We start from the raw sequence: 12,913 nt of genomic DNA, 5'->3' as shown, positions 1-12,913 counted from the left end.
ATACAATAATACAATCCCACAATGCGTCTGTTAGAATCACAGTGGACACAAGTCTCTCTCACCCTGCAGACAGACATCTGGTTGGTGGTAAGAGTGCCTGTTTTGTCAGAGCAGATGACGGAGGTGCAGCCAAGGGTCTCTACAGATGGGAGGGAACGGACTATAGCATTTTTGCGGGCCATGCGGCGTGTTCCAAGCGCCAGGCACGTGGTGATGACGGCAGGAAGACCTTTGAGCAAAAACAAAAGTTATGAGAAAAGAGAGAGGAAGAGAGAGGAGAGGAGTGAAGCACAGAGGGAGTAAAATTTACTATACAGTTTGAGCCTGATGAATCTTGACATTGTTATCCTGGAATATGGCCATGATGTGTCTTCCTACATGGTTAAGAAATGAAAAGCTACACACTCATTAAGAATTTGCCTAAATCCAAATAGTGGGGTATCATAGCTGGGTATCATATCTTTTGTTTGGATGACAGCAGCACTCAAGCTGCATACGCAAAAAAGAAGGGGGCGAGGCCAGGTTGGTGTTAGTAGTGTGTCGAAACTTGCGGTTACGATAAAGGGTATGACATTTCGGAAACATGCTCAAGGAAGTTGACTAATCACAACACACTGGTCCAGCTAACCAATAAGAGCGCACTTGAAGCTCTTCGGTAGGAGGAGCTTCATAGAGATAGGAACAGCGGTGTGTTTCTCAAAATCATCGTAAGCCTAAGTAAATCATAGGACCGTTGACATCAATAGTCTCTACGATCAGTGAGCTCATGATACATGATTTGTCAAAAAATTTAATTTTTTCTTTTTTTTCTTTTTCCAAAATCCTAAAAATGTTCTTTTCTAAATTCAAATTTTGAATCCCACATTTCCAATGTGCTCTCAGACTTCTGGACCCCATCATATAGTTGGATGACAAGCGCTCCTGAGCAAAGAAGATATTAATAGTTGGCTATTGTAAAAAAAAAAAGAAAAAAGAAAAAAAAGGAATAGGTTAGATTTGCACACCCTCAGGGATGGCGGCTACAGCCAGAGCCACGGCGATCTTAAAGTAGTACACAGCTCCACGCAGCCAGCTGCCTCCGTGCACTGGGTCACTAAAGTGACCGATGTTAATGCCCCACACCGCCACACAGATCAATGTGATCACCTTCAGACAGAGAGAGACAGAAAGAAAGAATGACTCATGCAAAACAGCTACTTTAAACTCAACCTCTGAAACTCAATAATGCTGACAAGTTACAGAGTGAATGCTGACTGTTATGTAGCAGATGAGAGGGTCTGTCAATAAAATGCTGCAGTAAAAAACAGAAATTAACCTGCTTTCATTTTCTTTTAAATGTATTTTAATGTTCATTCATTAATAACAGAAGGGTTCTGTAGTGGAATACTAAACATTAGATTAGATTAGATAACATTAACTTATTGACGGTGGGCAAAGTACAAGTGCACAGCCAATAAAACAGTTATATATTATTCAAATAATAGTGTAAGTGCAAATTGTATGAGGTATAGATGGCAGGAGATCAGTTCAATGCAAATTACTAGGAAATAATAAATATAGAGACGGTGCAATGTACAGTGATAATGATCGAGGTGTAAATGGCAGATGACAATTATAGTGCAAATGACATTATGTATGATGGAAAAGGTGCTCTGAATTCATGAATAGTAAAAATGTGCAAAAAGGACTGAAATAGTAAAAATAATAAGGTACAATAATGAGGTATAAAAATGGCAAATTACCACTGCAGTACGACTGACAAAAACACATGGTGCACTGAGTTCATGTATAACAGGAAATAGCAAATTTATGCAAAATCGCACAAATATAATACAAATATAATATATTTTTTAATTGGTTGGACGGACAGTTGAAAGGAACAAGGTATTTCTACATGCTACACACTATATATTAAAAGGGTCATGACAAGAGAAATCAAATTTACCTTGATCTTTTGACATATAAGAGGTCTTTGTACCATTAAAACATTTCATAGTTTAAATTTAAAACGTCTTCCTCATTGCAAACAAAGCATTTATTTAATCAAGCTCCAAAATTGGCTTGTTTGGATATTGTGTGATTTGTGACATCACAAGGGCAAATACATTTTCATATGACTGCCTCTAGAGTAAGACATCAAGAAATAGTTTTACATCATCACACCATAGGCCCCCACCCACTGGCGTTCAGTCACTTATTGGCTGACAATTGGCAACAATGGATGCGAGCGTCGCGTGAAAAGCTTATAGAACCCATTATAATCACTTTTGCTATCTACACTGGATACAGTATACAGATGCCCGTTCACTTTGTGACATACTTCTCGCACTTGAGTCTGCTGACAACAGGGCAAATGGAAGAATAAAACGAAGCGTAAAGGAACATTCACTTTAATGTGTCGTGTTTAAACAACTCATTTGCTCATTTCTCTAGAGACTTCAGAAGATTACCAGCGTCAAGAACAAGTGGATTATTTATTTGGCGTTATGGATCATCTCGGAGGATTATATGTTTGTTCGGAGCATTTGATTGCAGATTGTTTTGTAGATGAAGCAGACGGCAGCTACATCACAAACACTTTAAATGCATCTGTAAATGACGGTTTTATATGGATGTTTTCAAAACACTTACTCATGTGCATTAGCGAGTGGGTGTTGACAATGTTTCCTATGCAATGACGTTAGCCAATCATAACAGTGGCCGTTTTCTGACAGTTCATGTGAGTACAGTGGTTCAATATTAATATTATAAAGCAACGAGAATATTTTTGGAGCGGCAAAAAAACTAAATAACGACTTATTTAGTGATGGCCGATTTCAAAACAATGCTTCAGGAAGCTTCGAGTGTTATGAATCAGCGAGTTGAATCAGCGGTTCGGAGCGCCAAAGTCACGTGATTTTAGCCGTTGGCAGTTTGCCACGCGAAAGGAAGTGTGAACTAACCCTTTAAACCCTTCAGGAAGCTTCAGAGGGTTATGAATCAGTGTATCAAATCATGATTCAGATCGTGTGTCAAACCGCCAACCTGCTGAAATCACGTGAGTTTGGCACTCCGAACTGCTGATTCGACACACTGATTCATAATGCTCGAAGCTTCCTGAAGCAGTGTTTTGAAATTGGCCATCACTAAATAAGTCGTTATTTTGTTTTTTTGGCGCTCCAAAAATATTCTTGTCGCTTTATAATATTAATATTGAGCCACTGTACTCACATGAACCGATTTAAATATATTTTTAGTACCTTTATGGATCTTGAGAGAGGAAATGTCATTGCTCCCTATGGAGGCCTCACGGAGCCATCCGATTTCAACTAAAATATCTTAATTTGTGCTCTGAAGATTAACGAAGGTCTTATGGGTGTGGAATGACATGAGTGAATGGGGTTTATGAGTGAAATGACAGAATTTAAATTTTGGGTGAACTAACCTGCCAAACTATTTTTAAAAAGTTGTACGTAACATACAAGAATAAATGTATGCTAAATTGTTGACCTTACTATGTGGCATATTTCAAAAATAAATATAATTATTTTGTATTTTAATCACATTTTGTGTTAAAATGTAGTTTGGCAATTAAATTCAATAATAACTTCAGAAAAACACGTTTAAAATCCTACTTCTGGTTCATTCATCAGATCAGAAAACGAGAATCATGTCAAGCACATTGCTCTGCTTTATACTGCATATTTTGCAAATGCAGTAGGGTAGACAAGGAATATAGTTACTCACCAAACAAATGAAGTTCAAATAAAAAGAGAGAGCACAGAAAAACGAGTGTCCTACCTTAGAGAGTTGCTCTCCAAACTGGTCTAGTTTCTGCTGCAGAGGGGTTCTCTCTGGATCGGTGGCCGCCATCTCATCTCTGATCTTCCCGATCTCGGTGTGTACACCTGTCGCCACTACAACACCTATCGCTCGTCCTGCTGCGATATTCGTCCCCTACATAAACAAACATTTACATGATTATATTTCCATTAATTCCTGTGTGGAGTAAGATCACCTACAATAGTTACAGTATAACAAGCTTAATATTTTAACTAGGTGCCAAAATAAACACTCCTCAAGTGCCAAACTGCCTTTGGCAAATGAATAAAACATAGTTATTGGCCAGCTAGAAGAATGGTGACATCATAATTATATAAATTGCAATTTATAAATGAGAGAATTTTCAGTTGATGTAAGCAGTACAGAAGAGAATTTTCTTTTTACCTCGACTTTTACTTGAGTTGAAACTATACTGTCATAACTGACAACATATTCCAAGCAATTTTGTAGCAGATGGCATTTCACATGCCATATATGAATGTCACAATGGATACGCATATACAGGATACAAAAATATGTTATTTTCCTTGTTGAAGGAACAAATCTGCATTTTAAATATAAAAAAATACAGTTTCATAGTTGGAAAGAAAAATGTATTGCTGGTACTTTTTTTTAACACACCCATCAATGGCAGCTGAGGCAAAAAGGTCATTTTGGAGGCTGGATATATGACATTTCATTTATTGCTTTGCTTCTCATTTTTGCTAGAGGCTTCAGGTCACTGTTTATGTTCCTGTCCTTATATGGCCAGACATCCATTAGACCAGGCATTCTCAACTCCGGCCCTCGAGGTCCATTTTCCTACAGAGTTTAGTTACAACCTTGATCAAACTCACCTGTTTGTGGGTTTCTAGTAATCCTGAAGACTAAACTCTGCAGGAAAGTGGACCTCGAGGGCCAGAGCTGAGAACCCGCTGCATTAGACTTTCTCAGTGGGAAAAAAAGTAATGGAGGCTTTAGCGTGCGAGTGTGGGTGTGGGGGTGGAGTCTTTGAGGCTGGTACTCTCTGGTCATTATCCATCTGAGAGCTCAAAGCCTGTGTGATGTGATGACTCAGTCCATAGCCATGTGGGAGCAAACAATATGAGTGATGTTTTATTCAACACACAGGCTCGCCACTGCTGGACATAATCCACTACACAAACAACAATATACGTCTTGCGGCGTTTTATCTGATGCCTAATCATGTCAGGTGACAAAAACCAAACATGAAATTCATAAAGAACAGCCACAGGTTGACAGATGACAAATATTATCACTCCAGATAATCTTACAGAAAAGAGCATGTTTTTCTTATCCTGGTTGACGGCACGGGGGTCAGGCACTGGGTCTGTGTGTTTTATTACAGATACAGACTCCCCTGTCAGGATGGACTGGTCCACTCTCAGAGTAGTAGAGCGTATGGAGGTCAGTCGGATATCTGCTGGGACTTTATCACCAACTGGAGAAAAGGAAGTGGAGAAAAAAAAGGAAAAAAGAGGTAATCTTGTCATTATTGTTATAGATGTAATGCAGCAAAAGGATAAAAGATGCACATATTTTACAGAAACGCAACTAATGTGTAAACAATATGATGAATTAAAACATATCTAGTTATATTTAGCAACAGACAGACCTTGAGATTTCACTTTTTTATCTTTAATAATGCTTCCTTTTTTGGTGCGACAGATTATAATATTATTATATTTATGTAGATTTTGTTTTGGGGAAAATGTTGCAATAATACTTAAAAAGGGAACAAAATAACAGTTTCATTATTTTATTACACTGCATCAAAATATATTTGGAATATTTATCTAATAATTAATGGGCTTTGTTGTGTGAATTACATAGAAAACTGGTGTATAAAAGGTAGCATATTTGCAATATTCAGAAAAGCTTTGTCTCATATTTGGGAAAGTTGATATTCTTGGGGTGTTGCCATTTTTTCAATCACTAAATGCAGGGAATTAAAAAACTGTGATTTTGCTAGTGTGAGGCTTCCTATATGAGCACTATATGAGGTTTAAACTACAATACTGCTGATTAGCTCCTCATAATTTACAATCCATCTTTAGAAACCAACGTCAGGAAAGATTCAGATTGACGCACAAAAGGACCTCAACCTTATTTTTATTCATTAGCTTTGGGATTCTTAGAATAGAACTTTGAGTGGCAGGCCAAGAAATTTCTGAGACTGGGTCTTAACCCTTTCTGTCAAATCTGATATTAAAGTTCTCAGAAAACAGAAATGGGATCAAAAGTCTAGAAAAGACTAGAACCCTAGTGAAAATGCTCCTATTTTTTTAATTTTGTATTAGTTTGCCCAGTTCAAATCATACTATCAGCATAACCAATCGAGTGAGTGACTGAACTGAAAGGAGTTCACATTTTCAATGTCTGCTTATTTGATTATTGACATTTTATTGTAAACTGGTTAAAATCTCTGAAACCCTACAAAGGATAAGAGCTTTGGAGAAAGGATGGATGGATGTTTTCGAATCCCAGATTTTCAATGTGATCTCAGACTTTTGGCTGTCCCTGTGTATGTACATATATTTAAATTAATAATAAAATTTACTTTGAAGTGACAAAATCATAATTACAAATGCAGCTGCAAAGGAGAGCCAAATTAGGTTGATTGCCAATTAGCAGTAAGTATCAGCTATAAACGGGGTCAGACAAGAAGGACTTTGATGTGAGTTTTCAAAGCAACAGTTCCAAAGACATCCCAACTACAGGTGCATCAGTTAAACCAAACGTAACACAATTTAAAATGTTCAGGGAAATAGTCTGCAAAGATAGCATTCCCAAGTAAAACTTCAGTGACGGAAAGGAACAGTGAAAGTAAGTCTCAGCTCTTCAACTATAATAGTAGAACAGCTCACTGCATAACTGGCCTAAAGCCCAAACACAAACTCTGTACGTCTGTGGCAGTGCTTTCAATCAGAAACTGTTTCATTTATGCAGAAAGGAAGCATAAACAGCTACAACAATTTGAACCCTTGATCAATGAAAAAAGTTAAACAGTCTGATGAGTAATTTTTCATAATGTTGCGGAAAACCCAACTTTACCACATGGTCTTGCCAAATTTTAAACACAGTGATGTTTTGGACGGCAATCTCACAGGAGTCATTACTTAAGATAATCACTCTGCATGGTTTTTGGAAAGAATGAAACTATGCCAAAAATGTATTTGACAATACTTTGCTTAACTGTGGGAACAGTCAGCTATTTTCTTGAGAAACATCCTTACCGCATCTGCAGCAGACTGTTTTAGGCTGTTCTGATTGGCTTATACAAACAATCAGAACATAGCCATCTCTATTCAGCAATGTCCTAAAATTATCTCCAGACATATCCTTTGAGAGTGGACCTCTTTTTTTCTTTCCGGAAACACTGCCACCAATTTATTTTTGACAGCTCCAGCCTCTGAGAAACTAATTAGTTGCACACAAATTATAATATGCAACTGGGACATAAATTAAATACATCGGTGCACAGATGTACAAACTACAGAAATCTTTCATTAAATGCGTTTTGTTGTGGCACAAAAAAGAGAAATCTAATTGTCATTCTTACCAGCCACCTCCACAATGTCTCCAGGCACAATGTCCCTGGCTCTGACCCTCTGTACACTCTTTCTGTCCTGTCTGTACACTTTCCCCATCTCCGGCTCATACTGTTTTAGGGCTTCGATGGCATTTTCCGCATTACGCTCCTACAGCGCAAAGAAACATACGCACAGTGAGTCGTAATTTTCTAGTACAACATATTGCATAATTGCCTTATCCACAGGCTTAAAATAATTTAAGTTTTATTATATTAAAGCTGCAGTTCGTAACTTTTTTTGTGTTCAAAATGTACAAAAATTATATAATGAGAATGTACAACATAAATCCATTTTCCATGTTTTTGTCTTACCCTGAATCATTATGGTACACTTTTAATAAGTGTTTATATTCAGACTATTTCAGTCCGGACTGGTAGGACCCGCCACACAGTATCACATACACTGAGAAAAGTAGCTCCGGCTACAAATATCTTCCGCAAGACGCATGCAGTTCTGTTTATTAACCGCTAGAGGGCCAAAAATTGCGGACTGCAGCTTTAACTTATTTAAAACATATTTAACAATTTCCCAGGCTGTACCTGCCACACTCCTACAATAGCATTGGCAATAAGAATGAGGAGGATGACAAACGGCTCTACGAAGGCTGTGATGGTTCCTTCACCTTCCTCAAACCAGGCTAGAGTCTGAAAAGAGAGCGAATGATACAAAATATGGTTAGTGCAAACATTTGTCAAAGCTTTGGTAACAATATAATGTAACTGATCTGATTTCCATTTATTAAGAGATGTGTACAAGCATACTTTCTTATGTGGAAAAGCTAACCATAGAAAACGTAGAAAAGGTAACCATGCAAAATGTCCACCAGATTCACAAAAGCTGCATAGACATACATTTCCACATAAAGATCCAAATTATTCTAATAAATCAAGATTTCTGTGTGACAATGTTTGTATGCAGGATTTAGGCACAAATATGGGTCACACTTTATATTAGGTTTCTTTAACTATTAAGTAGTTGGAAGTTAAAAGATATAAAAGAAAAGAAAAGATTTGTTAGGTACACTGTAGTTATTATGTTCATGTTGTATTGCAAAACACTAATGGGATATTTGTGGGATACGGGTAAAGTTAGGGACAGGTTTAGTGGTATGGGTAAGTTCAGGGTCGGTTAAGGGGTAAGGGAAGGGTCAAAAGTGTTATTAAAGATGTATAATTACAGCTGTAATTACATGCAGTTTTTTTTTAAATATAAATATTATTTAAAAATATACACAATAAGTGCACTGCATCAAATGTCAGTACATAGTAAAGTATATATATTATTTATATATATATATATATATATATACACACACACACTTTTTTGTATATATTTTATAAATTTATTTTGTTGAATGCTTTCTTAACAAAATAACTACATTTGTCATAGTAATTGTGGTCACAATTTAGTTTAGGGTTCAGTTCTCACTATTAAATAACTATTAACAACTTTTGTCTAAATAAACTAATAACTGCTCATTAATATTTAGTAAGGTAGTTAGGTATTGGGTAGGAATGGGATAGGATTAAGGATGTAGAATACGATCATGCATAATAAGGTATGATTAATATGTGCTTTATAAATACTAAGAAACAGCCAATTTCCTAGTACTATGCATACTAATAAGCAACTAGTTGATAATGAGAATTGGACCCTAAACTAAAGTGTAACCGTATTTGCGCATGAATGGAGATTTGGGATTCTTTGATTGTTCGCTGTGGCTAGAGTTTTATAGCATTGACGCATGTGTATTTGGAAAATATTTGAGTGTGAAAAGCTTGTGCTATTGTCTTGTGCCAGCACTACTCTTGATTACAGTAAAAGAGTAAACACGGTCTTTGATTTATACTTACAAAGGAAATACAGGCCGCAAGAAGGAGAATCCGAACAAGCAGATCTTCAAACTGCTCCAGAACAAGTTCCCATAGTGACTTCCCTGTAAACACATGCACAAACAAAGATTATATAGACAGGCAGTCGCAAAGTTTCAAGATCACTTTCCATTAAGTGTCAAATAACTCTCAGAAAATGTGTAACATGCAAACAACTGAAAACATTTACTCATACAACATCTCTAAGACACATTCATTCAAGAACTATTCAGCTACAAAGAGAGTGCAAACCTCATCCAACCTCCTCAAGGGAATCCAATAATAACTCTAATTAACGACACAACCAGCATCTCCCATGCAACAAAGAATATGATGAAAGATCTGCTAATAATTACACAAACCCAAGGGAAGAGCTCACCTTCTTCTGCAGGTAACTCTGTGGCACAGGTTACAGAAAAATAAAACAAAAATGGGCAGAAGAAAAAAAAAAGATATAAAGTTAAATAAAATGTCATCATAAAATTACTTATTATTGTATTACTGCATTATTTTTGCAAGTAATGCAGTACCATTGGTGCCCCATCTTTCCCTGCTTTTCCTTAATTGCTCAGAGCTCAGTCCTGTTGTCTCATTGACACCGAAGTATCCCAGCACCTCCTCAACCGTCTTTGTATGGGCATTGTCCATCCCTGCAAGAGGAAAATTTATCTTTAAAATGCTTTTAAAGGGCCAGCACCCATCAAATTAAATGTCTGTCATCATTTACTCAACCTCATGTATGTTGTTACATTCTTATGTTCTTACGTTCTTATGTGAAAAACACAAGTGCAAGACAGTTTCAATCGCCTCTCACTTTCAATGTACAGACAAAAGACGCAATGAAAGTGAATGTCTAACATCTTCTACAAATTTGGACCAACATGAGAGATAAATAATGACAATCCCTTTCATTTTCAAGTACTAGAGGGAACTTTCAATATTCACACACACACACAGAGAAAAAGATAAAAAAAAAAAAAAAAAAACGTATCCTAAAGTAAACGTAAGCTAAAATATGTGTGCACGTGTTGTGTATCTATGGTTACGTCTGGAAAAAGAACCGGGGTAACACTTGATTTTACAGCGTACTTACTATAATAATACCAGTAAATTATGCATAATTACAAGCAGCTAACCTTAAAAATAATACTAATCCCAACTTTATGGTAAGTACAAGTTGTTAATTAATATTACTCGGTACTTAATAGTATTATTACACAATAACACGGACACCTTTGAAGAAAAATGTCTATGGCGCACCTGTTACTGTACCTGCAAGTTCGGTTATTTTGCTTACTTTTGAAGAAAACGATTCAAAATAATTTTATTCAAGAACACTATAAGAAAACATTTCAGAAAAATGTCACACATTATCATTTATCACATACCCGAGTCTAAACGTTTCAGCTGCGTAGTTGATTTGATGCCCTAGCAAATGTCAATGCAAATGTAAATAACAGCGAGTCTGTGAAAAGCTGTGAATTGTTTATCTTTCGGTCAAGTTTGGCTTTTAGCTGACTGAACAAAATTCCGTCTAAATGACTGATCCTGCAGGCTCAGTGATCGATATTCCCTCAATCTACTGTATTGTCAGACACAGCATGATGCCGACAACACCTTACTCACCAGTTTAACTGTAATTCAGTCCTCTGCAAACCACTAACTTCCGTTACACTAAACCGTTACACTTAACCGCGACAAAAGAGAGAATATCCCAGTTCAAACCCAATGCGGTGTGGTTTTGTAGATCGATCTGCCGATGAAATCCAACAGGACAGAGGCAGAGTGATGGCACTGCAGCGCGGCTCAAGGCAAATGATGATTTTCTGCTATGCGTTTTCCTTCTGACTTCAGCATGATCCGGAAAATTATACAAAAAAAATCTACTGCGCGATGAATGATTGACTGTTTAAATGGATTTTCGACGCTGTCGATTCTTGCTGAATGTGCCGGTAGTATTTAAAATGGCAAAGCCGATGCTATAATCCTCGCTATCTCCTAGCTATAACCGTCGCTTTATTTAATACTAGGTCACTGAGCGACATTATTACCGTAGGTGCTTCCAGTCGCAGACTCCGATGGGCAGCGCTGCAGCCAATGAGCAATCAGAACATCATCCTGACCGGTGGCCTGGACAAATCATCTTTATTCCTCCACCGATAATCCCGCCTTCTCGTTCTTGCTGCAGGAGGGCGGGGCTTCCACCCGCATTGTGGCTTCTGTTTAACCAGTGACCGTTGCGTGCGACAGTATACGTCATTCAATTTACAATTACATAAACCAGTCAGAATGCGTAAATGTTGAGTGACGCATTTGGGAGCCAATGAGAAACAACTCTAGCTGAAGAGGCGGGACAATGTCGTTCGGGTCAGTAATCCCAGCCCCTCCCCCGCATCCATCTGTCACTCAAAGGGAGGTTTATTGTAGCGTCATGACGCACTAATGGATAGTGGGGCCACAAGTGTGCGAGGTCGATATGCCGCACCTGCAAATTTGTTCAAACTCATAATCCACATCGACTTGATAAGATTATAAGGGAATTCCAGTCAAACATGAAGGCTGATACAGGATAGAAAGGGATCTGACCTATTTCAATTGTTGCCATAATTATCTGCCCCTAATTAATATCATTCTCAAGAGGAGCTGCTGTAATTCCTGTATGGATATATATTACATCTTCATAATGCCGTACTGTAAAACCCATTTTAACAGCTAGAAATGCTTAAAGTATTATTAATCTCAATTATTTCTGTGCAGACTTTAAAGGATTAGTTCACTTTCAAATAAACTTTTGCTGATAATTTACTCACCCCCATGTCATTCAAGATGTCCATGTCTTTCTTTCTTCAGTCGAAAATTAATTAAGGTTTTTGATGAAAACATTCCAGGATTTTTCTCCATATAGTGGACTTCAATGGTCTCCAAACGGTTGAAGGTCAAAATGACAGTTTCAGTGCAGCTTCAAAGGGCTTTAAATTATACCAGATGAGGAATAAGGGATCTGTCATTTTCGAAAAATGTAAATGTATATGCTTTATATAAACAGATGATCGCCTTCTAAGTGCTTCTGCCAAAACCGCATTTCCGTATTCTTCACAAAGTTTACGCTGTATGTCCTAACCCTTCCCTATCCTATTCTTCAGAATGAACGCAGTGCCAGATACATTTTTTCCGTAAGTAAAAATGGGAAGGTGTTTTGAAGAATATGGAAATGCGATTTTGGCAGAAGCATTTTGAAGCTGCACTGAAACTGTAATTTTGAACTTCAACCATTTGGAGACCATTGAAGTTCACTATAAGGAGAATAATCCTAGAATGTTTTCATCAAAAACCTTAATTTCTTTTCGACTGAAGAAAGAAAGACATGAACATCTTGGATGACATGGGGGTGAGTAAATTATCAGGAAAAGTTTATTTAAAAGTGGACTAATCCTTTAAATTGCAGTTGTCTATTGAGTGCTCACTAATGTGTACCATTTAAGGGAAATCAAATTAGGAAATATTGCAGCTCATAGCAAAGGGAGATCTTTAGCCAAAAAAGATGCTCTCCAAGCATTGCACAAACAAGTGAATATGTATTATAATAAAACGTAAACAATGCATTTGTGTAGCATGCCCATTTTCAAT

The 12,913-nt window shown here is 37.2% G+C and overlaps 1 protein-coding gene across 1 annotated transcript in view; it reads right to left on the bottom strand.

Moving 5' to 3' along the window:
• The window catches only part of si:dkey-28b4.8 (sarcoplasmic/endoplasmic reticulum calcium ATPase 2), a 34,699-nt gene extending 23,233 nt beyond the window's left edge, over positions 1–11,466 (bottom strand). Inside the window, exons 1-10 of the mRNA XM_067404338.1 lie at positions 10,913–11,466; positions 9,817–9,936; positions 9,666–9,683; positions 9,269–9,351; positions 7,955–8,059; positions 7,385–7,523; positions 5,097–5,263; positions 3,781–3,936; positions 1,005–1,146; positions 63–229 (exon numbers count right to left, since the gene is read on the bottom strand). Coding sequence (XP_067260439.1) covers positions 63–229; positions 1,005–1,146; positions 3,781–3,936; positions 5,097–5,263; positions 7,385–7,523; positions 7,955–8,059; positions 9,269–9,351; positions 9,666–9,683; positions 9,817–9,934 — 1,095 coding nt within the window. The 5' untranslated portion in view covers positions 9,935–9,936; positions 10,913–11,466. The remainder of the gene's footprint in view (positions 1–62; positions 230–1,004; positions 1,147–3,780; positions 3,937–5,096; positions 5,264–7,384; positions 7,524–7,954; positions 8,060–9,268; positions 9,352–9,665; positions 9,684–9,816; positions 9,937–10,912) is intronic.
• Between the last annotated feature and the right edge of the window lie 1,447 nt (positions 11,467–12,913).

The sequence above is a fragment of the Chanodichthys erythropterus genome, chromosome 12 (genome assembly GCF_024489055.1).
Source record: "Chanodichthys erythropterus isolate Z2021 chromosome 12, ASM2448905v1, whole genome shotgun sequence".
Classification (NCBI taxonomy): domain Eukaryota; kingdom Metazoa; phylum Chordata; class Actinopteri; order Cypriniformes; family Xenocyprididae; genus Chanodichthys; species Chanodichthys erythropterus.
Note: the sequence above shows the minus strand (reverse complement) of the source record. Positions and strands in the feature narration are given on the sequence as shown.